Source organism: Melozone crissalis, unplaced genomic scaffold (genome assembly GCF_028551555.1).
Source record: "Melozone crissalis strain CALT ecotype California unplaced genomic scaffold, PUWL_Pcris_2 ptg000023l_1, whole genome shotgun sequence".
Taxonomy (NCBI): Eukaryota; Metazoa; Chordata; class Aves; order Passeriformes; family Passerellidae; genus Melozone; species Melozone crissalis.
In genome coordinates this window covers 18,968,034-18,993,708 of record NW_026535801.1, presented here as the reverse complement: position 1 = coordinate 18,993,708, position 25,675 = coordinate 18,968,034, and the positions used below count along the sequence as shown (strand labels likewise).

At 38.0% G+C, this 25,675-nt stretch overlaps 1 protein-coding gene across 7 annotated transcripts in view; it reads left to right on the top strand.

Annotated features, from left to right (window-relative positions):
- OSBPL6 (oxysterol binding protein like 6) overlaps positions 1 to 25,675 on the top strand; it is a 91,192-nt gene that overhangs the window by 16,889 nt on the left and 48,628 nt on the right. For all 7 annotated transcript variants that reach the window (XM_054278066.1, XM_054278071.1, XM_054278072.1 and 4 more), the window contains exon 2: positions 24,363 to 24,600. In XM_054278066.1, coding sequence (XP_054134041.1) covers positions 24,499 to 24,600 — 102 coding nt within the window. In that variant the 5' untranslated portion in view covers positions 24,363 to 24,498. The remainder of the gene's footprint in view (positions 1 to 24,362; positions 24,601 to 25,675) is intronic.

Genomic DNA, 25,675 nt, shown 5'->3' with positions numbered 1-25,675 from the left:
CCCATATTTGTCAGAAGATCTCTATGTATTATTATTTTTGTTAGATTAAAATAGAATTCCGGATACATTTTCTATATGTCTGCTCTTGATGTAATTGGGAAGAGACTCTATGGGCTTTTAGAATTTATTTATTTGTGTGTGTTCCTATGCTGGAATGCCTTGTCATATGCAAGTCAAGCGGCTGGTTGAGTCACTGTGCTGTTCAAGTCAGATTCCAGTCAGCCTCTCCCATCTTACTCAACTCTTTGGTGGTGTATGGTCACTGCTGATGAGTCATCTCTCTCAACTTCCCTGATAAATTCCTGGTACTTCTGAAGAGTTTGTTACTGTGGCAGATCATGCAGAACAAATTGGGATGGAATATTTGCTAGGATGCATGCCATAACTGAGAGCTGCTAGCTCAGCACTGGCTGCAGAACTTTTGTGTGCAGTGCAGTTCAAAATATCCTTCTAGGACTGACACTTAAAACTTTTTTTAATCACTACATAATGAGGTTTTATACATGAAATTAGTCAAGTAATATTTTTTCAGGTGGCTCTCAGAACAGAGCTGCATTTTTGTAGTTATTAGGGAACATTTAAAACTAGGGAGAGATGATGGATGTCTTGCTTGGTGTGCTACATGAGACAACAGAAAAACCTCCACTTATAATTCCTGCAGCCATCTAATTGATCTGCACTGTATCATCTGCAATAATTCTACTCTCTGCTTACACCAATTCCACTTAGAAACCTAACAAGACAGAAGCAGAAATAACTGTTGCAAATGTGGAATATGTAAGATTTTCTTAAGAAAGGATGTTCTCTGATGTTTTATCTTTTTATATTTTCAAGCTTAAATAGCAAGAAGGGAGATTTGGTGTGTGAAACAGAGAGCAGCCAACAAGCTCCAAGTGATGCCTAGGTGTTAGAAAGACAAATTACTTGTTGGTAGAATTGCCTTGTTAAGGTTTAAGGCTTGACATGCATCGGTGATCTCAGTGGGTTGCCAAAGCTTGGGAAGAAGGGTAGTGGACACAAAGAAAGCAGAATTTACCAGCCACGAGGACATATGGCAGAACTCTCAAGGTAAAGACGAAACTAATAAAACAACCTCAGCAACTGTGCTGGATCAGCTCCGGCTGGGTACGAGGTGCTTCCAGCAGGGGGAGGTCAGGACCAGACTCAGGATCACGGACCCAGGAAAGCATCGACTCAATAGAGGTGAGAGAGAGCCCGTGCACTGTTTGGCATTTGAAATGAGAGAATCATTAGCCAATGGAAGATAGAATACTGATGATTAAGAGAGCTATGCAACTTGTAGTCAATACATACAAAATCCTTTGTTTGCTAAAATGTACAACTTGCAGAACGTTTTGCTAGTTGGTGTGCTTGATTTGGGAATACCACTGAGCACCCGCGCCTGCCAGCTCTGTCTCTCTCAGGTGTGTCATTGTTGGCTGGTTGCACACTGGGTAAAGAGGCTGAATTTTGTGGGCAACAAAACCACCCATGTTATTGAATCACATCACATGCAGCTCTGCAGTGGGCAATAATTCCTGAACATCTGTAAAAATACCTGCTGTTGCCAGAAGTCAGAAATACACCCAACATCATAAATCCTAGTGTGTAAAAATCCCAGAGATAAAAGCAGGAATTATGCTACCAAGAAAGCAAACCTATCACCATTGTCTGAAGGTACCTCAGTGCCTTGGAGGCATATGCCCCAGCCAGGAGCTCATACTCATATATCACGGGCCTTTCTCCTTTCTTTCTTTCTGAATTCTGAACAGCAATGACTGGATAATGCTATACAGTTGATCAGTGAATGTGAGCATGTGAAGAGTTTTTGAGAAATAGTAATTTGATTATCTGTACTAAGAGAAAACAATTTTTTATGATATTTAGAATGCTAAGTTTTCCATTTTGGTACTTGAATAATTACGACTAAAATGCTTTCCCAAAGAAGTAACAATACAGCAATTGACTCATAATTCTGAGGGGCTTTTTCTTTGATGATTTTTGTGTAGCAAGTGTGAAGGTGCTCTTTAAGTGATTTGTATTTTGCCTTAGCCTGGAGCTGCTGCATCCCTTATCTCCCATATGGCTTTAAAGACTTGGTTTGTAGCACTGCAGATGTAAAGATGATGTATTTGGTCATTATGTGCTCTATTTGTCCTGGCTCTAATAGTGGCTTTTTCTGGTTCAAGAAAGGCAATGCAAGCAGCATCTGCAGCTTTGAAGCATTTTTGCAGCAGCTTCAATCTTCATAAGTGTGTCAGATTCTTCCAATGAATAAGTACTTCACAGCACTGTTTTCTCCTTGGTGGGTTTGCTTTGTATTTGTTGTGTTCCTTAGGAACAAGTCTGTTACTTTTGTGTGATAGATCATGGTGAGGATTTGTGCCTTTTCCATGTGTCTGTTGGAGTAAGAAATGAGACCCATTAAATATCAGTGTTGATTTCAGTGAGTCTCACTGGTAACAAATACATACATGTGTAATATCCTTGAACTGGCTGTACTGATACATAGACCTTTTTTTTTTAGCTGCAATTTTCCAAGGTGAGCTTGTACATCAAGATATGCTGGAGTTGTCCTTCTCTGAAGAAGGTATCTAGGATTCAGCTCTGCTTCTTTGTCTGATGTGTGAATATGCTACTTAGATAATTAAATTGGACTTCTGTGATGACAGTTGTCGTGTGTAGAAAAAATATTATTTATATAGTAATTGTCTGGGGATGCTTGTAGGTGGTCAGGAAGTGCTGGCATTTCTGGTGGTGCTAGTTAATTCCTGGAAAGAAGTCTTGCTCCTGTAGCTCCCTGCATATTTCAACCTTCATTTGTAGTTCAGAAGCACAGAGTGACCCAGTATGGATGTGGTGTTTTTCCCTTTCCCTGAAGTTTTGTCAGCACTTCACTTTTGAAGCATTTATTAAATCATCTCAATTAGGATGCATTTTTTCATATTACAGGATAAAATCTGTGTATTAAAGCAAAAGTATTTCTGGGAAGCCAGTAATAACTGGCTTTTGTGACCTTTCAGCCCACCAGATGTGCAAACAGTAGAAGTGTAAAGCATTCCAGGATAAATATTTGAAATTAGAATAGTTAGTGTCACTGTGACTAAAACTTAATTTTTTTGTGTGCCTGTAGAGTTTAGGACACTGCAGAATATCCCTGGTACTGCAGAGTGGAGCATAGGCAGTGAGTCATAAATGCTCTCCTGCCTTAACAGTCTTCAGGAGGGAGGGTAATGGAAGTGTGGTGTTCCTGAGTCCTGGCTGCTTTCCAGGGGTTTCAGGCAGAGCAGAGTGGCAGCAGTCACAGTGGCTTTGTGTTGGCAAAGCTTTCATTGATTCCATGGGTCACACCAGCACCTTTTCTGGGATGGCAGACCACTAACTGGTATTAGTGAAGAGTGAGATTTGGTTGCTGTCAGTTTGCTTTTAATATGGGACTCAGTGGGCTCTGGGCATTCCCAAGTTTTGAATTACTGCTCTTGTATTTGACAAGGATGTGCCAGCTTTGCCAGGTAGGAAATTATTAAGATTCCTTTTAGAAAGGAAATTATGAATCCTGGGTTTACATTGACATGGAAACATGCTAAACCAAAGATGGGAACTGTTAAAAAACATCCCACATTCCTCTAATTTCTGCTTCTTATTTCTCTTTTATTTCCAAGAGTAATAAAAAATTACTGTAAAGTTTTTTTTCTGGTTTTTTTTTTTTTTCCTGGCATGATATTGTATAATTTTTCCAAATGCTAGATACGGGCTAATTGGATATTTGCAGATCCACAAGCCACTACCCTTATTGTATTGAAAAAACAGCTCAAAGAGAGCTACTTCAACCTTCTTGCACGATTAAAATACCATTAAATAGATACAGGCCTGTAGGGACAATACTGCAGAGTGTAGGTGTTGTTTCTGTCCTGGTTTTTAGTTGTAGAATGTCACTTTGGTTTTACATCTTAATATGTTCCCATGCTTAGTAATCCAGAGAGAGAAATGTAATTGCATGCAATTTCTGTTTCTCTTGGAGTAGTAGTTCATACTTTGGGGTGTGGGTTTCATGGTGGCTTTTTCTTTTAGGGGAACTCTGAAGTAATTACTCAATTGCAGTGAACTGAATGAAGAGGACAAGTATGGACCTGATGACAAATTCCTCTGTTCTTCACTTTCTGATGTGATGCTTTGAGCGCCCCAATTTCACTAAATCTATTCTACTGGAAGTGGCCATGGCACTTTATCATTTCCAAGGAAGCAAAAGGAGACCAGTGTCCCTGATGGTCAGTGCCAGGCACTTCACTTACCCCTGCTCTTGCCAGGATGCTCCAGCAGGTCCATAGGATGGCTCAATAGAGATGGTGCTGTACAGTGTACACAGCAGTTAGATCAAGGAGAATTGAACTGACAGCTGTGGGCTACCTAGAAAATTCTATTTATAGCTTCTTCATGGTAAAGAATAATGGATTTTTTTTCAAATTTGTGCTTACTGTTTATCATTGTGTGTTACATTCAGGACAGCATAAGGAATCAGAGCTTTTTCTACAGTTCTTTTTGTCTTGCATTATTTTCAGCTTCAAAATTGTGGAGAGAGAGGTCCAGGCAACTGATCCTATACTGGAGCTTCTGTTTGTGGCAGACTTTCACGTGCCATTAGTTGAGGTGACATTTTCCTTTTGATTTGTAAATAAAAATCTTATCCCAATGTTGTGTAACAAAAAGTAGGAGTATTTTAGCTGATGGTGTGAACCTAGAACATTCAGAGTCAGCAGGTTGGTTTTTGCCCCTTTATTTTATGCAGTAAAATCATGATTAGAGCTTTTAAAGGCAACAGTAGTAACTTATGCCACTCTGGAACAGATAATATATTTATATTTGGAAGATTCTTCAAAAAAATTGGTACCTCAAGTCTTTGGCTCTATTCCATTTGATTGAATGTACCATTACTGGAATTTTTCATCATAATTTAGGAGATGAGTCATTTCTGATTAGACAAAGAGCAAAGAATCAATCTATAAAGAAACCCAAGATTTGAAATGACAGTCACAACAGACTAAAATAAGGAAATGTTGGAGACCTGGATATGTAATTCTGTGGCATCTCCATTTAGCATGCTTTTATTTGTCTAGTGAATGAAATGATAAAGAAAACCCTTGAAAATCTATCTCAAATTAATGAAAGGTACTGTCAATATGGTAATAGAATGAATGCTTTAATGAACTATTCTTTAACTGGTTCTCCTTGTATAACCAGCAGTAGTTCACTTAATGCAGTACAATATATGATAGGCTTTTTTCTGCTAGATTCTTTGAACTGTTGACTTTCAGTTTACTTCCCTTGGGACAGTGAGGTGATGGTTGCCCCACCAATATGTAGAGGTGGTAGCAGAAGAAGAGGAAGAAGGCAGCAGAAATGGAGTGACAGCCCTTTTGCTCTGATGCATAGACCATACAAATGTAAAGCCCTTATGGTTTCTTTGATGTAAAAGTCACAGAAAAAGGCCTTATTACTTGTCCTTTATCCTGTTGTGAGGATTTACAGAGCAGCTCATCAACATCAGTGCCATTGTCCTTTCTGTGCAAGGTACAGTTACAATCTACATTCCCTGTTATTGGCCTTGCCAGCAGTCACAAGCCATTCAAAAATCAGTGATTTTTTTCTTTGAAAAGCATCCAACTGAAGTGCCAGCTCCAGTTTGGTGAAGCCCTCCGAGCAGCAGGAGATGGAAGAGGAGAAAGTGAGATATTTGTGATGGACAAATGTATGTAGCTTCCTAAAGGACTTGAGAAAACATGCAAATATTTTAATAAAATGAAACAATATTACGCTTATTTTATATATATATTATACATATATACTGGGTACTTGCATTTGCTTAATGTTTTAAAGTCAAGGGAAGTAGCTGAATATTTGCTATGTACACACAGAAAAATGAAAACTGGGAGTATTTTACTTGATGTTTCTTTCACTTGTACTTTCTTATGGCTCTTCCCCATTTAGAGGACAGGCTGGGTTAATAATTTTATTTGTCTGAGTCAAATTTCAAAGAAAATGTGCAAATAGTTTATAACATATCCTTCTCTTATTATCTTCTGTGCTATATAGTGCTGCAATTGGGAATATTGCAGTCTTGATCTTACACTAAAGTTGCTGGATAATCCTTTTATTGGATTTTTGTCTCCTTTCCAGCTGAAGACATCATTACCTCATCTTAGGAGGACCAGAAAAAAGAACCATCAAGCATTTCATCTAGGAGTTTTTGTTTGTATTTGCTCCTGCTTTATAATTTTGCTGTTTCCTCCTCAATGGAGGAAGGGGATGACTGTGTTAGAAGTAGCATCTCAGGAACATGGTCTGTCCTGTCAGCATTTCAGCATTCAGTTTTGCTATGCTAAAACTAAAGGAGGCCTCGACACAATGTTGATCCTGTGGGTATTTCTGGCTTTGTTCATAAACTGCCTTTCCTCAAGGGTTTACCATCCTTGGTACTGCTGGATTCAGATTCTGTATATGTTCAAATGCCATCTCTCCCAAAATGTTTATGACCACTGAAAACTCACCTCAGATTCCTTTTCCTGCAGCAGTTCATTACCATGCAGATGGCCTTGCATAGATGCTGTAACTCTCTACCTTTTTGCTATGCCACTTCTTAGTACTTTTCAGTTCTCTTTGTCTAATGGATGTGATTAAAGAAGCTGATACCATTAGCAAGCAGAATTAATATTGCTGTGATCTCTGTGACGTCCTTAGCCTATGATTTTTTGGCATGTGAATTAATATAGTGTATGGGAAATATTGGCGCTTGGCTATCATGGGTTCCTATGGGTAACCCTGCAGACTGAAATAGCTTGTTTAAGCAAAAACCAACAACATGAAGTTTGTTAATTAATATAAAAGCTCTTCAGTTTTATATGACTTCCGTTTTGGATTCATTATGACAAGTTAGAAATCATCATCATAAATAATGAAATAGGATTTTTATTTAAACCTCTGCCTGAAAATATGGTCTGGAAAAGCAGGTTTATCTTCTCTATAAGTATGGGCTTGAGAGTTAGCTCCTGCTGTGCTGTTCTCTGGAGGCAGAACTTGACTTAACACCTTGTGCCACAAACAGCATTTTAAATGGGGCAGCAGTTTATTGTGAGAAGAAACAAGTTTTTTGCAAATCACATTGACAAACACAATCTGTTAGTGGTTTGCTTGTGTAAAGAAAAACACTTGGAAAGCAGGCAAAAATAGTTCTAAAAAGACCTAAATAGGCCACAGCAGAGTCATATCCAGCTATAATTTACCAAACATTGACAAAATCTTTTTTGGTTCATCATTGCCATGTGGAGAACTCTGTTGTACATTCTGTTTTTACATCTCTGTGCTGCAGCGGGCAGACTTTATTTATAAACAGTCAATTAGCTCTATCATCTCTAATTTATAGAATATATTACATCAGGGAAATACCCATCTGGAATTTGATACTGTTATTCTAGAAAACATGCAGATGTGAGGGATCTATATACAGTAAATATTCTACAAGTCCTCTCCCTGCTTCTTCAAAGTGGAAATTTGTAGATGCCAGTTTTGACGTAAAAGGTTCCTACAAAAGTCTTTCCAGTCAAGGATGAATAATCTCAGAGATGTTTGCAGTTATTGATCAGTTTTATTTTTGAAATGTACTAGATGCACAGATTTTTAATCTTTAATTGGTCATACTTATCAGATTTTTTTTCCATTGAGGCCTGTGATATAAATGAATGTAACTATTGAGTTATTAGTAATAGCTGCTGTAGCAGAACACATATGTCTGTGTTGGTTTAGTTGTGTGTGTAGCTTTTCAGTGCAAACTAGATAGGTAGTGGAGAGTAAATGGAACAACTGTACCAGACAGTATTCCAGAATGCAGAGGATGAATGTAGGGTACAATGCTCCTGCATTATCAGCTGTGAAACTTTAGGGTGAGGTTGAGGCAGAGGTACCAGAGAAAAAGTGAGATATGTGCAATGCAGAGCCTCTGTGATCTTGCTAGTGGGATTCTATTGCAGCAGTGGAAGCACAAATACCACTGACTTATGTCATTTTGAAACCAGATTTGTGTGAGTATGGGATAAACAGGAAGACATTCTTTTAATGAATGGCATATTTTCAGAAGTTCCTGTACAATAATAGAAAATTATGTGTTTCTTTTTGGTTTGTTGGTTTTAGTTTTTTTTTTCATTTCTCCATTAACACAAACTGAAAATGCTTCACATTGTTTCTAGGAAGCCACTGCCTTACATGGCCCCATTAATACTTTCAGATTGTATAAAAGCTTCTGATGACAAACCTGAGAACTCTTACAATTGTATTCTATTAGATTTTTTTTTTTTTTTAAGACAGAATGCTGCAACCTGCCTGGCTCTGTACTGGGAATGCTTGGCACTTACACAGCCATGTCTCTGGATGTTGTACAAACTATCCTGTGTGTGCAGTGCAGCAAACATTTAATCTCCATGGTTTGAGGCAGTTGGTGCATGCTAATTCAATGGTTTTCTTTGGTGCTTTATCCACTAAAAAATTTTATACCTCTGAAATACTTTTCAGTGTATCTTTTAATTACACACCCATCACAAAAGAAGCAACCATCCTCCTCCTGAGCAGGCTGCCCCAGATGTGAGGAATTACTAAGGAAGGTTGAAATACTGCAGAGTCATACTGACTTCATTGCATCTGCAGTTCCAGTTTGTTTGCAGTTGCTCACTGTTCTAAGTGCAGAGGTCAAATTTATATTTATTTGCTTACTAAACATAGATTGGACAAAATTGGAATTTAGTGTTACTGGTCTGTTGAGGAGGTGAATATTTCATACCCTTATCGTAACTTACATGATACCATGCAGAAAACAGAGGTGCAGCATGGCCGTCTGATGCAGGGATGCCGTGAGGATGTGACAGTCCCTGCTGACATCTGATGCTGGTACTTAATCCTCCTGTCCCTCTGGGGTTTGGAGACTCTTTGAGTGCGGTGGTCTGAGTCTCTGCTTTCCTGGGTGGAAAACAATTGTGCTTTGGTTAAATTTAATTGAGTTAAAAGTACATAGGGATCATTTTGCTATGCTGATTTCTATTTCAGGTATGATAAAATTATACTGTAATTGACAGATTGATAGAAAATTGTTTTGTGGCTGTATATAGCAGAAGAACATCTGGGAATTTACACACAGAGGTGAAACAATCCCAGCATTTCTGCCATATCTGGGACCAATGGTGTTATCCAGAATATGAGGAGAGGGGAGTCCCCTCTGTTCAGGGCAGTGTGGTTGTTTGAAGAAACCACTTTCACTGAATTGCTCATTTTCTTATGTGGTCTTCTGGATAGTTACCATACAGAGGAGAAGACAAACAACTGAAGACAAGTAAATAAATAATATTTAATTTCAACATTTTGCTTTAGAGAAATAGTCCAAGACTTATGAAGTATTTTAATGCTTTTCTGCTTTTTTTCTTTTCTGTAAGAAGTGTGTATATAAAATTTGCATTATGAAAAATTAGCCATAATCCATGTTCCAACAGTCACAATTTCTATAAATTATTATATATAATTATAATTAACTATCCACTGCTATTACCATCTCGTTGATTAAGAGATGATAGTGCTTTCATTGCAACAGTCCAAAAAAAGCATACTTTGAATAATTGCAGTGCCAGAAGAGAAAAACAGTTTCAGATTTTTTAATTTTTTTTTCTTTAATTTAATTCCCTTCCCTAAATTTGTTCCTGCACAGTTCATCTTTCCATGAACTGGAAAGTCAACAGATTTAGGTCATCTCCATTGTCGTATAGTCTCTCTTGGTCAATGTCATGTTATCTCAGCTGCTCTAAAGATTACATTTTCTGAGTCAGTAAAAACCCCATGGAGCTTATGGACTTATTTTGTGAATTTTTAGACCTCCCCATTCATATGAGCATCAGCTGCCCTCTAAAACAGGAAGCACAGAACAGTGGAACAGTCAAGACTTTCTGTTATGCCATTGATGTTCACGAGCATCAGAGGACAAGATGTTATTTTAGATGACCTGAGGTTTTCGATTATTTTTAATTCAGACAGACCTTAAATCTAAATTCATCCCTGATAGACCTTACTTTTATTTGAGTGTATTAGAGAGAGAAACCTTGCATTTCCTGTATGAATTGAGCAAGGTTGCTATTCACTGGTGCTTGTGATCCACCCCATCCCTCTGACCAGTGTGGAGATGGCCAGGCCTGCAGGCGAGCCCTCTCATCTCTCCTGGTTAACATCATCAGTTGTCTGCACTGGAGCAGCAATTCTGTTGACTGCTGGGTTTTGCATCCCTGCCTTGCCGTGCCCTGAGTGCAGCTGAGTCACTGCCTTTGGCCAGTGCTGGATTTGCCTCCTGGCTGTTCCTTTCAGCTGCGGCGGCGTTTGCTGTGAGGTTAATGCACATCAGCCAGCAAAGCGCTGAGTGTTGCTCTCACCGCTGAGCCTCGCTTCTGGCTGCTCAGACTTGCCTAGCAGCTGACCAGCTCTGGGCCCTTGTGCTTGCTCAGGAAAAGAAGGAAGCAATTCTTCTTATTTTCCCCAGTACTAGTCATCTGCTTTCTCTCTCACCTAAAAATAAACTTGGGTTTTTCACCCTCCAGGTTCTGTGGTGCGTATGAGAGCTTGGAGCAGGTTTTGCATTTAGTCTACTTCACTGATACTCTGAGAAGTTCTCCAAAAGGTACCTCTCCAGTGATATTTCCTTCTATAAATGTAAAATATGAAATCCTGACTTTCGCAGATAGAAGAACAATTAACTATTTTATGTGTGGTAACATTTTAGAAAAGATTTTAATTCACCTTATATAATCAAAGGGCTTTAAAAAAACTATTTCATTCATACCAATGTAGTGTAGGTAGAATGAAAAATATGTCAGTACCTGGTAAATATGGCATGATTTGAAAAGTTCTTATATTGGGCTAATGAACTGTTAAATCAAAGTTTCAAGAATTTGAAGCTGAATATAAGATATTGCACATGAGTGATATTTTAAATTAAGAATGCGTGCAAAATTTTAATACCAACAACCATGTATGTTGATAACATTAGGCAATAGTTATTGGCTGACAACATTAGTGAATTAGATGCAAACCTGGAACATGATTTGTCAAAAGCTGAGTTTGTTTTTTACTAATGAAACTAAAGAATTATTCTGAGTCTCTTTAAAGTTGTAGTGAAATTAGGCATTTTGGAATTCTCTCTTGAGATCAGTTTGGGAATTTTACATTTGGACACAAAAGAAAATGTATTAGTTCCTAGTAAATATTCTCGTAAAGCACAATGTCAAAGTGTTGGAAAGAATTGGCAGGCACTTGTCATTTAGGGCTTGAATGGCACTGTTGTGTTGGAGCATTAATGAGGACTTTGAGAGAATTCATTGCAAGCTGCAAACTCTGTATCTTCATAGCTGGCCTGACTCTATACTAAAATTATACTCCTTAAAATGCTTTTGTATAGTACAGCTGACCCAGAGTCAGTGCTGATGTTGCTGGCATGACTTTAAGCCTCTCAATGCAAACTATTTAGCAAGGAAAATTACAAATATTTTGTGGTGAAGTGACAGTGTACCACAGGTTTAGTTGCATTAAAATAAGACATCTTTTGCTTCCTGTTATACCATTCCTTTTTTGTTTAGATGAAGCTGAAGAAAAACTTCCTCATATTTCAGCTCTGGAGAGAGAAATACCAGCTATTGCAAAGTGACAGGGTACAGCCATTTTGTCTTTAAATCCTAATTTTAGATTTCCTTTGTTTATTCCTTTTTTTCTTGTGATTAGAATCCGCAGTCATGGCCTCTCCCATGAAGAGCAGGTTTTTGCAAATGCAGAATATGTTTTAAAAATTTCTAAAGAATTTTTTGCTGTTAGCTGAACTTCTAGGCAGTGCTCTGTGACATTGAAAAGTGGGGCATCTATAGAGCTTGGGTTAGAAATGGAAAGATAAATTCAAAGGATCGTGATTGTGTGCAATTTATGAGAGGACATGAACAAAGAAAACAGTAAAGGGGGCCTGACACGGTCATGAGATGTAAAGGAATAACTGGGTCGATAGGGAGGTAGTCTGTGCTTCATTGTTGCAGGGTGAGGGAGAGGAAGAATATAAAATACTGGAGTGGGGGCAGAGAGATTTATCTTTGGTGGGGATGGGCTTGCAGAACACACAGCAATTGTGGGAATCTGGGGGTGATGCCAGAAAACGGGGTGGGGAAGAATTTGTAGTAAAAAGTTAAGATTTTAATAATATATAGTGGCATGTTAGGGATTTGTGTTTCTACTGCTCTGTTATCCCTACAAATCTTTTGTGCTGGTTATCACAGGTTATTTATATGGCACTTGGGAGATGGAAAGGTTCTTAAGCCCCAAATATCTCACAAGCACCCATTGAGGCTGGCAGGTGTGAACATTGATCATTAGCACAGAATAGTCCTCTTCTCTAGACTGTAAAATTAGTCTGTTTCTCAGTTGGTTGACTGAGCTTTATTTACCCTATTTCAGACTGTATCTCTGTCTGAGTGTCTCAGTCTTATTCTTGGCTGCTGTTGTGCATATTATGGGTTGTTTTGTGTCTAGTAGAGGAAAACTAACTTCATGTCTTGCAAGTGACGCTAATCCAACAGGTCATGCAATAATGCTCATCTATCATTCATTGAAGTGTTAAAAGGCAAGTTGTTTTTAGACGGGTGAAACAGGGTTTTCAGCTGGGCATTAATAATCTTGGTGCTTTCTGCAAGCCACCAAAATGTATGTGCCCTGTCCCAGATTTTGGGAAGTGCAAGTAGAGTATTGCTCAAGGAGAACGTCAGTGTTTGATGTTAGGAGGGAAGGATGGTTGTTTGCCAATTGGCATGTTTGCTAATTTATGGATGTGTAACTGTTAATTGTGGCCAAAGATTTTGTACTTTTTGTCCAATATCCTCTTGAAGCACACCATGTTTGCTACTGTGTCCAATATGATTAATCATCATGTTGATGCCTAGGTTGTTATCAACAAGGACTGCTCTGGGAACTAGGGCAGGTACAACTGGGCTCAAGCAAGCTTTCAGCCCTTCTCTTAATTTACTAAATACAAACCTTTCTGCAGATCTCACTACAACATATTGGTCAATTCTTCAGTTATGCCAGTTTTTCTTTAAACTTAGTCAAGCTTATTAAATATCTTTTAGAAACCTGAGAAAACTGAAGTTTGGTGACTGAAGTGTTGTAAAAACAGTGTATTTGTGCACTAGTAAATTTTGCATTTATAGAGAGCTCTTCTGTGTAGTAGGCAAAAGTTTGACAAAGACTCTTGACTAAGACTTGAGTTTAGACATATTTAAAGGAGAAATAATTTTCATATTCTTAATAATGCAGGAAATAATTTGTATATTCTTAATAATGCAGAAAAATTAATTCTTATATGAATTTTTTTGATTTGTGGTTCGTTTACAGCACTGAAAGCTTTTGCATTGGAGCTGGATGATTTGCTATGTTGTATGGTTTATTTCAAACAGGAGATAAGCTGGAAAATTCCTGTGGTCCTTTTTATGTTTTATGACTCCATTATTCTATTCTGGTTTTATAATCTATGTATGTATAAAAATCAATACATATTAGCAGTCATGTTCTGTCTTTCATATGTTTGGGAGACCAATGACTGATGGAAAACATGCAGCTTTTCAATGATTGGAATATTCTAGAACTACTCAGAAATTTCCTTCTGTGCCAAGTGCCTTAGGGCACTGCTGTCCTCGTATTAGTTCATGCTTTGTGCACAGGCAAAAGCAAATCAGTGTGGTGTGATTTCAGCTGAAATTATTAGCAATGTTAGAAGTAGAGAGTTTCTTCTATGACAAATAAATGTTACTTTTGAGTAAGCTGTTGTTTTGGTCAGTGAAGCTGAATGTTGATTTATTAGTATTCCAATGGTAGGAAGAATTAAGCATGTCTAGCAATTGATGTGTGCAGGACTTAGTATGAGGATAGGCAATATCATGTGTTTCCCTCATGGAAGAGAGTCAAGGGATAACCAGCTGGGCATTAGCAGAAAAGGGATTTTTTGTTGTTGTGGTTTTTTTTTGTCTTTGATTTGCTCTGTCAGGAAACTACTTTACAGCAACTGCCTGTTTTTGTTTTCGGTTTAATTTCAGTCAACGTCTTAAATTTTGCAGGAACTTCAAAAGTGATTATTCCATCTCAGGCTCTTTTCAGCCATGTCTGTGATTCCTAATGTATTTGTCAAGTGTTCAAGACATTTTTGGTATTTTTTTGCCATTAACATTAATTCCCTATTTTTCTTTTCTGACTTTCTAATGAAAAGATCTCTGAGTGAGGCACAGAGAACTTTGTGTAGTAATGAGATAAAAAGAATTACTTTGTGATGTGCTCCTGCTCTTCCATGGAAAGTTAGGTTTTAATATGTGTGTCAGTAAGAAAAACAAATATCATTTTTTCAGAATGTCTCTTTCTCTACACTTGAAGAACATTTAACATTGTTCCAGACAAAAGATCAGACTTAATAAATGCCTAGTGACAGATGAGGATAAAATTGGAAAACCTGAAGTGGAAAGATAATTGGGCTGCACCAGAGGTACAATTAAGAAAAAAAAAAATATTCCTTATATTTTTTCACTCTTTTTCTGTGTTGCTTTGGTTTTTTTCTGGGTTGGTTGGTTTCAGTTGTGGAAAGGGAGAGGCTGCATTACAGTCTAATGTGAACTCTTGCCATGGAATGGGTCATTAGGCTGCCCAGAATGAATTTCTTCTTCCAAATCAGCAGTGATGACTGAGCTTTGGAATATATTTAACAAACCCCCAGACCTTGAAAATTGTGGTCTGGATCTGAAAATATCTTCTCATACCTCTACACAAATACCCATTGTAAGCCTCAGCCTATTTTATCAGTATTAATTATCTTCACCTTTATAAATCTGTGCTTTCTTTCTAACCTGCATATATTTATCTCCCCTTTTCCCCCTAAGATTTTTCTATCCCTTTGAGAGGAATTCTAACAATAAATTCCTTCCCCCCATATAGTGGGCTATAGATTGTCATCCTCTGACAATTCAATCTTCTATTTGACAAACTAAATAGATTGACCTCTATAAATCTTTTATTAGTAGTGATGTTTTTCAATCTTGTGGTCATGCTTACGGTTCTCTCTTGAACTCATTTGTGAATGTCTTTGCCATGCTGACAGCAGAACTGGATGCAGTGATTTAGTAGCAGTCACAGAGGCAATACAGCCTCCCTGTTCCTTCTCAATATTTCCCAGATTACCTATAAGCCATTAACTACATTATCCTGTGCAGCTGGGATCTCCTTATTATTTTTCAAGCTAATTACTTCTAGGAATAAAACTGCATTCTGATTTTTGATCCTGGATGTGATCTTCCACGTAGCACCCCAAAAACCTTGGTTGGTGAAGCTCTGACCAGTCTGCTGGTTTTGTGTCTCCTCTCTCTGTTCTCTATGACCTGATCAAAATCCATCAATTCTATCCTTTTATTCCTTCCAATAAAAACATTGAGTTTATATTAAGACAGCACTGATTTTTTTTTAAACTTCCTACGGACATTTGATGATAATGTTCAAGATCACTAAAATAGGAAGCTCTTAATTTGCTGTGAATCGAATTTTTACTGGTAGTTTTGAAACATATAGCTAAAATGTAATGTTTTTGTGGTAGTAGAAATAAAACATGCAGAGAAATAATAGATAACTTAATAAATGAAGGGCAGAAAAATGAAGCCGGACAATATGGATTTCAAGGGTCACAAGAAACTTGTGACCTCCTGTGCTCTGAACGATTAGTACAATTTTTGTGAAAATATTTTATAGCTTTTTTATAAAGGAAATTAGTTTCTCTGCTTAGATTGCTGTTCAGTTGAAATTTTATTAAAAACCTGCTGAAGTGTCTTGAGGGTTCTAATCTATTTTTCTTTTGTCCATGTTACTGAGTGGTGAAGAAAGAAATAGTTAGTAAAATAAGGAAAAAAAGGGTTTATGATTTTTATTTTTTAAGAGTTTGTTGAAAATTGTGAGGGTTTTTCCAATGGGAAAAACAAAGGACGCATGAAAATGTTTTATTCTTTAAAGCACTTACTGAGTTTTGATTAATTTTTTTTAAATTGAAAAATTCTCTGAAAAATTCTGGATGGAAATGAAAAATTCCCCATCAGTATTTTCAGTTTTAAAAAAGGGATGTTATAGCATGTACTGCATTCTTCTTCTTTGGTTTTTCTTTTGAAAAATATATCCTAGATGTAAGTTAGTCCAGAAAGGATGATAACATCCACCAGTTAGTTTTTCCTGTTTAATGTTAAACTGGCATAGGTTGCACATTTGTGTTTATTTGTGTGTATTTGTGAATCTGTGTAGCACTGAACCCTCTGCTCTCAGCAGTCTGTTCCAGACGCACGTGACAGAGGCTGATAATGCTGACTCTGTGCTATGCAAAACATTTCTGTGCCAGACTGATCAATAGTGCTCCATTACTGCAACAGCCTGAGGAGCAACAAAGATTTCCTGATGAAAATCCTACGATCACATCAGCTGCTGAGGCACTCCTCAGAGGCTGCAGATGGGTTGAGGGTTTGTTTTGAAATTGTCATCTAAACCGGAGGTTTGGACATACTGGGACTCCACTAATTGCCATGAATGCTTCAGGGCCCCTGCAAGGGCAGGAAACCCTGCTTAATCGTGTAGGCAAGCAGAAAATAGAAAAGACAGATGTTGTGCTGTCCTCTTCTTGTCTGAATCTGATTATCTGGTTTTTGACCTCATCAGTCTGTTTGATGAAGTCTGTCACAATTGTGTGAGATACAGAGATACATGCCCATGCAAGTAATTTTCTTAATACTGTTATAGTCTTTATATTATTGAGATATGCTTGGGCTAGCCGCTCAGGGAAAAAAATTATAACTCAGAGTTAAAGAAATTATACCAAGTGTTGGGGCACACAACCTTCTGTTAAGGATGACATGAAATAATGTCATCCTTTCTCAATCTTTGTTGGCACAGCTGTCTCCTGTGGAATATGCTCTGTATGATGTAGGATTACATACAGAAGTAGACCTTAAAAGCTAAAAACCTACAAGATTTTCTTACCTGCATACTGTCCCCCTCAAAAAACAAACAAACCAAAACACCCCAAAACCACAAAATGAAAACCACCCCTTAACCTGAGCACCAGAACAAAGCCTAAGGACTTATTAAATACAGTGGTTTTTTTACACTTGGTTGCTCATTTGGGAAACACCATGTTAATTTATTTTAATTTCCTTCATAATTCTTCCAACAAATGCTTGTCATGGGAGGTTGTGAAATGTAGGGCTGTAAAAGATGACATCTATGAAAACCTTTATTCCATTACTTTCACTGCATACCTGACTATCAATCAGTCAAGGAGAAGTGGTATCCTAATTAAGAATAGTGGTACTTTAGACTTTGCTCTTATTGACATAAACATTGTGTCTTAGCCAATTAACTATTTAGTCTTGAAAGAGTTTGCATGTAAAATAGGTAAGTGCTGTTCTTGTCTGTCATCATATGAAATAAGACACAAAAACCCCTGGGTTTGTTATCAGTTGAGTTTAGTGGCTGCATTGCTACTGTCTATGTCTGGTTATGTATTTAGCTAAATTAGCAAACAGCAATCAGTGAGGTGAAGGAGATGAGTGCCCACATCCAAGCACACAGCAAGCATGAGATAGCAGAGCTGTGCTGAAGCCCAGCTGTGAGGTGATGTAGGAGAAAGGCTGAGAGTGATCACCCTGCAGCAGAGACACTGCTGATCACACCGTGATCTCAGGCAGACCATCAGCCCTGCTGCTGACTGTTTGCTCACCATCATTTGCCATTTCCATCATTACATTTGGAAAAGACCTGTCAGATCATAGAATGAAAACACAACTTAATACTGCCAGGTTTATCACTAAACCAAGTCACCAAGTACTGCAGCTACGTGTCTTTTAAATACCTTCAGGGATGGTGACTGGGCTGCTTCTCTGGACAGCCTCCATGTCCTTCTTTTGGTGAGAGACCCAAATTTGGACAGAGGACTTGAGGTTTGGCCGCACCAGTGCTGAGTACAGGGGGACAATCACTGTACTGACTGTGCTGGCCATTCCTGATCCAGGCCAGGATGCCACTGGCCTTCCTGGCCACCTGGGCACACCCTGGCTTGTGTTCAGCTGGCTGCTGACCGACACCCCCAGGCCCTTTCCCCGCTGCTTATTTCCAAGCCCGTAGCATTGCATGGGGTTAAAGGTCTTTAGACATGATCTTACAGATATTTCCAACCTAAATGATTCTGTGATCATGGAAATTGAAAATTGTGCTAAGTGCAGGAGTTTGGTCTATATCAGAGCTCCTTTCCAGGGCAATGCTGCATGAGACTCATTTCCTAGCTAACAGGCAGGATCTAGAGCCTCTTGAATAAGGGATAGAGAATGATTTGTGGCAGTATTTAGGCACTGTGTGCATTGCTGTATATAATATCTGATTGAGACTTTGCATATGCCAGTGTTGTTATGAATGTCTGAGAATAGACATGTACATTTGTTATCCAAACCTTCAGTAGGCAGTTCTTCAGAGTACCTGAAAAGAGCAATGGTAATACAGTCATATGAATTCTAATATCTTCTGCCTTAAAAATCATTTAGTACTATCTAGATTTCCCATTTTTCATACAACACCTCATTTATTCCAACTTACAAATATTGGACCTCAAAATAAATAATGAGTGTCTCCCTTAGATTGAGTGTTGTTTTGCTATCTTTGAATCAGTTATTTAAAATCTATTTATTAATTAATTTATTAATTATTTAATAAGTTATTTAAAATTCACTGCTCAGAGGTCTGCAAACAAAACTTCAAATGAATTGGTGAAAACCTTTTCTTAAGAAGTTAATACTTTGCTAAGTAATGTGGCTTATTCTCAAATAGTGTATGTAAAGAGATTAGTTCTCTTGTTTGTTATAAAAGAAAAACAACAAACTGCTTATTTCCCACAAGTGGTTATTAAATCATCACATCGTTGCTACTGCATTGAGAAGTTTTATTTCCATCCTATTTTTGTGTTTGCAGCATTAATGTACTGTAACAAGGGCAGGTTATGATTTTCCTGCATGGAAGGTCAGGAGTGAAGAGGGAGAGAGGCAGCTGCATATTGCTCATTGTGTGAGAGCAAAGTTGGCCTTCAGGGAGTGCTCAAATATTGAATGGCTGTGTGACACAGCACCACACAAAACATCTTCCTTCCCCAGCGAAAAGCAGCCCCTGATGAGTTTGAATGTTTTCCTTGAATGAATGCCAGTGACAGTTGCATACTTATGTCTCATTTATGTCTAAAGATTCATCTCTGTGCTCTAAATTGTCTTCTCAAATTACTCCACTATCACAAGAGATATTAAACACTGAAGTATTCTGGGCACTCGTGCAGCAAAGACTCAATCAGAGTGAGGAGCAACATAACATTAATCACAGAAGTCTGTTATTTGAGTCCAGACTTCATTTTGAGTTACAGATTGAAAACTTTCATTTATCTTTTATATGACATGCATTTATTTAGCACTCTGGATTGATACAATTTACGTATCTGTACTTTTTCATCATTTCTGCTAATAGCTTTTTCACAAACCATGCTGCAGTTGATGCAGTGGTCCAGGCTTGGTGGAACATTTTTAAATTATGGGACAGGACAGAGATTTCCTATTTGGTGTCACTGGACTTGCCATACAGTGATGACTTGTAAAGCATGATAGCCAAACATTCCTACCTTTAATTTGCTTATACTCAATTCCACATGCTGCTTTTCTGCTCTGTGTCACCCAATTGTGCAGTTTATACAGCTTGTGTTTCCAAGTCTTTGCCCAGTTTACTCCCTGGTACGCTGTCTCCTGTCATTCAAATTTTTTTTTCTCCCCAGTAAAAATAACCTTTCTTCATTTCATTACTCCCTTCTCCCTTTTGTTTTTTAAATTTTAGCAAGTAGCAAAAATATAATCAATTTTAAAATGAAATTTCAAATAATGACAATCTGTGCAACCTCAGGTACAATGTGGTTTGTTCATTGAAGAAAATGACTAGTAATGAATTTTTATACAGAGATTCAGTGTCTCCTTCAGTGTTTCGACATTACTAAGCAGTTCAATATACAAAATTCCAGGAAATACTTTAAAAGATGTAAATCAATCATTGTAACCCAAGACAAGAGGCAATGAGAAATAGCTAAGCAGGTTTCAGTGATTCCTTATTTTTCAAGGTATTTAGTAGTATTAATATAAAAATAATCACATTACACAGCTTGGCACTGGATTGGTCATTATTTTAATGCATTTGAAATAATTTTGTTTCATATGATAGACAGCAGGACTTTGGGATTAGCAAAATATCTCTAGTTTAAAAATCAGTGGTTTCCAATGTGAAAAATAAAGTGTCATTTTCCTTTGTTTATTTAGACAGAAAAAGACAGTAACCCTTTGAGGACAGAAAAGAAGAATGAAGGTTTTTTTAGATGTGTTTAGTGCTTGATTTAAGATGCCAGAGGGTGGGGGGGGGAGGAAGTATCAAACCACACCACTAATGAACTGAGAATAAATGAGATTTAAAAAAAACTAGGATAGTTTTTTTAGGATAGTATAGGAAAAAATATTCAGATCTTAGTTGAAGTAGAGAAAGGATGAAGAATGGGGAATCTGTAGCTTTTTGACTCCCATCACCTTAAATAACAAATAAGTAAAGAACTTTAAAAAACAATGTACTGCAGAACCAGTATATAATTACCATGTTTTAAATTCCAAATTAGTTGAGATGCCAACAAAAGAAAGTTGAGGACAAAACTCTCAGCTGGGCCACTGAAACTTTTGAATGGCCAAAATCTCTCTGCAGTGTTTGCTTTTTGCATTCCAGGCTCTGTCTCTTCTTGTGTGCTGGAAGCAGTGAATGATCCCTGCCTTGGGAACTCATGGCAAAGCAGCTTTCAAGCAGGCCAATGCCCTGTGACATTTTCTGGTCCTGAACTGACAGGTGGTTCTGAGCAGCTCATGGGTGATTTAACTGGGGTGTGCAAAATGCAGCCTACAAGTTGATATTACTTGGATATGCAGCAATTAATAACCAACAGCCACTACTGTTACCCTTGCCTCTGCCATTATTCTTTTTCTGATTGATTCCCGATGAAATTGATTAAAGTACTTCCATGTAGAGGATACAGTTGCTGTGAAGTAAAGGGATAATAAAATTTGCCTTATACTTGTCAGGAAAGAGTATCAGAACAAATGCATGATTACCAGGAGGAGGTCATCCCCACTCACCCAAAACCCATCATCGTAGTTTTTGAATGTGTTTTTAGATTTTCTGTTACTCTCTAGACACATACTGCCATGTTCAGGGCCTCTGTTCCCATTGAAATCAGCAGCAAAATTGCCAGTGACTGATGGAAAAACCCCGTTAAAAATGTTTCAAAAGCATAATTTTCATTTTGGTAAACTCAATTTGTTGGCCAAAAATTAGATTTCTGATTGCTTGCTTCAATCATAGTTAGAGAGACTGGCATCTCTTTATGTCAGTTCCACTAGATTTATTCCTTCTAACATGCTCTAAAAAAGATCTATTGCTCACATTTTAAGCAAAAATTGGAAGATAGACCCTTAGCAATATAGAAAGACTCCAAATTCAGCGTTCAAGAACAATAAGAAAGAGCTCTGTTCTAAGTTTTGCTAATTTGCATAATATTATTTATTTTACTTTGCTTACAAGTAATGTTTTCTCAAATATTCCAGTTGTCTTTTTTTGATTTTTTAACCCTGAACTGCACTGTTCTTAATCAGAAATTTCTATGTGTAAGTAATAGTGGTTTAGTATTGAAGCTATTTTTGCTGTGAAATAGGGCAAGAAGAAATGTTTACTTCTTTTCTTTTATTTGTGAAGGGGGTGGTTTAGTATTTTTGGCGGTTTTTTTTGTTTTGTTGTGGTCACAAGTCAGTGTGGTTTGAACAAGTTGCTGGTTAGGTTCAGCTTTTAGTGCTTGGAGACCACAACAGAACCAGTGTGGAGCTTGGCTCAGGTGTAAGCCACTACTTTTATTTAATACCTTTCAAAAGAAAAAGCCCATGCTCGACAGAATCCCAAACTTGGCAGCTATTTACAGACCAGTTTTTCTTGGTACTGCTTGCTAGCATTGTGGTTGCTTCTTACAACAGCATTTACTGCTTCAAGAGCCCTCAGAACACGCTTGAAGTGCCAGACCACTGTCCTTCTGTGCTATTACTAAATATAAATTTTTCCACTTGAGTCAACTGAGTGAAGATCAGATGTTTTAAAAAGGGTTTGATTTTTATTTCCCCGAAGGCTGCTCTGCTAAAAAAAATTCAGTGACCTCATAGCTGAAAGTGACTGCAGATTTCCTATTAAATAACTGCACAGCTCTGTGAACTAGGATTATATTTTTGTTCTAATTTTTGTCATTTCAATTTTTATTTAAATGAAAATTGCATAGACCTTGAGATATCCCTGTTGGTACACCTCTTTGACTGAAATTTCCCCAATGCATTTGTAGGATATGAAAATGCTGTTAAACTAGACCAGCAGTCCCTTGGTATGCTAGGATAAAAGGAAAAGCCTTTCTTTGGATTCATCTTCATTAGGTTTTCCCTCTGAAGTTCTGAAACAAATGTGCTGTGCAGCTTGTTTCTTTCTTCCTGCAAATTCTAGTCTTGTTGTAGCTGGCTTTGGCATAACCAATCTTCTTAGGCTTCTTCTAGCAGGAACTTGTCATCCTGAAAAGAACACAGAATTCACCAAGATGTTCAGGGAATGTGGGCAGCCTTTGCTGTTGGAACAGCCATGTCCTCCCACTCGTGTCACTGGGATGCTGTGTGGCCTCTGTGGGTAATATCTGGGTTTGTAATTCTGTGGGAGACTCCTTGGTGGGGATTGAAACTCATTCATAAGATATGGAAGATATTCATACTTGCAACTTACTGGTAACTAGTAAACTGAAGTCATTCTACTCTCCCTTACTACAGCAAACAGAAAAGGTTTTGAGTAATCACAGATCTTGGCTCCAGCAGGAGCATTTTTCTTAGGGTGCCGTATTCAGAAGCTGGGGACAGTATGTAAATCATTATTTAGCTGCCTCTGTGTGGGTATCTGGGCTCAGGATGATACTCCTCCATGTTTATCTCTTGTGTCTGGAGAAGCTAGAGCTTTGTCTTCACTATGGCATCATTTCTTGAGTGTGCAGTCATGTCTGAGTGTTAATGTATGTTTGTCCTGGTCTGATTTAACATGGTGCAGGGCAGCACCTTTCTCCACACCCATCTGCAGCTAGCTGTGCTCTGCTGACCCTTGGTGTGCTGTCAGCACAGTGAATGTGGAAGGGCACTATTTCAAAATTAGGAGGGCAGTGGAGAAGATATGTCATCTGCCTGAAGCTAACATCTCATTCAGGGAACAATTTTATCCAAGGTTAATGGAAGATCAGACTCTGTATCAGGCAGCTGAAGCAAAATCACGGTGATCTGTTAAATGTGGAGAAGGGTAGCTCCATTCCTGAGCTGTCATGGTGCACCTGCAGCATTTTGATAGGGTTTGACAGGTAGTGTTTGACAATTTATTGACACAAATATCCTCTGTGCTACTTTAAGTGTCTGCTTTTGTGTTTGTGGGTGGAAATAAAAGGTTTGGGTGGAGAGAAGTGAGAGACATTTCCTGCGATTTGTAAAGCAGTGGTGTACCAGCAGTGGCTGAGTAAACAGGAAAGGGAACACCCCCTGCACTGGTGTGGGTGAGCCCTGGCCACAGCCAAAGGACCCCAGCCACACACTCCCCCTGCCTCAGTGAAGCCTTGGGTTCTGCAGGTGAGGGCACACCTTTGAGAGAGGCACCTGCTTTTTCAAATATGTGGGCACCTGCTTTTTAAAATAGTTCTTGATCTAACTGCAGGATTTTTACAAGGTACTGATTATAATGGGGTGTTCAGTGGTATCTGTGCTATAGGGAAGGGAAGTCCCAAGGAGTTACTTGATAATGTCATGATATTAGGCAGGATAATACCCCCTTATCAAGGGTTTGTAAACTTTGCCTGAGAATTGCTGTAAATTACTTAAGCCTTTCCTTCGGGTTTTTTAAAGTAATACCACTTCAACGACTTCTGGTTGTTATTTTTAAATAATACCACTTCTGCATTCTCTTCTGTGAGAATGCAGAACAATGCATTTGTATTTGTGCTGGATAGTTGTTGGGAAGGGGAGTAAATGACTGAGAGATGTGTTGTGTTAAATAGTTAACAGATTTCTTTGCTGCAGGGCTACTTTGGAGCGAGGGGATGTTCATCCACTCTTTCTCTCCCATTTTTCTTTATTAAGGTGGAGTTCAGCTGAGACTGACTTCTTTTTTGGCTGTCCATAAACTGTGAAACAGAAGGATGCAGAAGACTATCCCCTGCATTTTTGCCCATGAGCGATAAGAGCACAAGATCATCAATACAATTCTGCTGCAAAGATGAGTTCAGAGGAGAAGAGTATATCTCCAGCTCACAAAACATCCACTCCATCACATAGAAGTGCCTCCTCCTCATCATCGTCACAGAGAGACAGGAGGCAGGTAAGTAAATACTCCAGTTGTTGGTACCATCTGGTGGGATGATAGATTTACTCCTGTAATGTGGCTGTTCTTGTTAGCTCTAGATTTGCTTGCTTATAGCATTGGATGATAGCACTGCAGCCAAAAATTGTTGATTTTTTGAATTTACATTTTCGATTTCCTAAAGTGGCTTGAAAAAGATTTAGAAGCAGCAAGGGCACTGGTGTACAGCATTGGAACAGGAAGTATATAATCTCATGGACAAGTAGGAAACATGCTCTGGAGTCTTTTGGGAAGTAGTTTCTTTGGCAGCATGAGCCTGCAGTTGCTTAAAGTCGTCCTGTGTCATCTGTGAATATCACTTTTTGTAAATCCAATAACAGAGATAAATTATTGTTTTAGAAAGTGGTAATTCAGTTTAAATACCATATTGTTCATCCTTTCTGTAAGCACTTAACATTTTAAATATTATTTGTTTCACTACAAATTAACACTGATTGTACTACCTCATAGAGTACTAACCCAGTTATGTTAGACTTCCATTTTTAGTAGACTCTTGTTTGTGTTGATGAAATTCTCCAGGATCTCTTTGAGATGAAGACTGTATTAATTCCCCTCATGGCAATTTGAGCTTTCCTGTGGGGTTTTTTTTGAGGGCTGGGTGTACAGTGTGGCCATGTGATTGGTGGGAGCACTTCAGCAAATATCAGAGCTGTGTATTAGATTTCAGATAAGTTCTTACACACATATTTTACAAATGCAAAGGTTGATACAGAAAAATTGGTTTAGACCAGAAACATATTTTAAAAGTGTGATCCATGAAAGAGGCAAATAATTTAAAAAAATTCAAATAAAAATCATTGGCTTAGGAATATTTTCCCAGCTACTTGTATGGCAGCTCTGATACTGTTTTCTCAGCTGCTGCTGAGGAAGTTTCTTCCCTTACCTCTTAAGAAAACTTTGAAACTCAAGAGTTTTTAATGAAAACTGTAAAATTTACAGGTTTGAATGTAGATAGTCTCACCACAGGGTACTTTTTAAACTTTAAATCAGGAGAAGAATTCTGATGTATGCTCAATAACAGGCAGGAAATGTG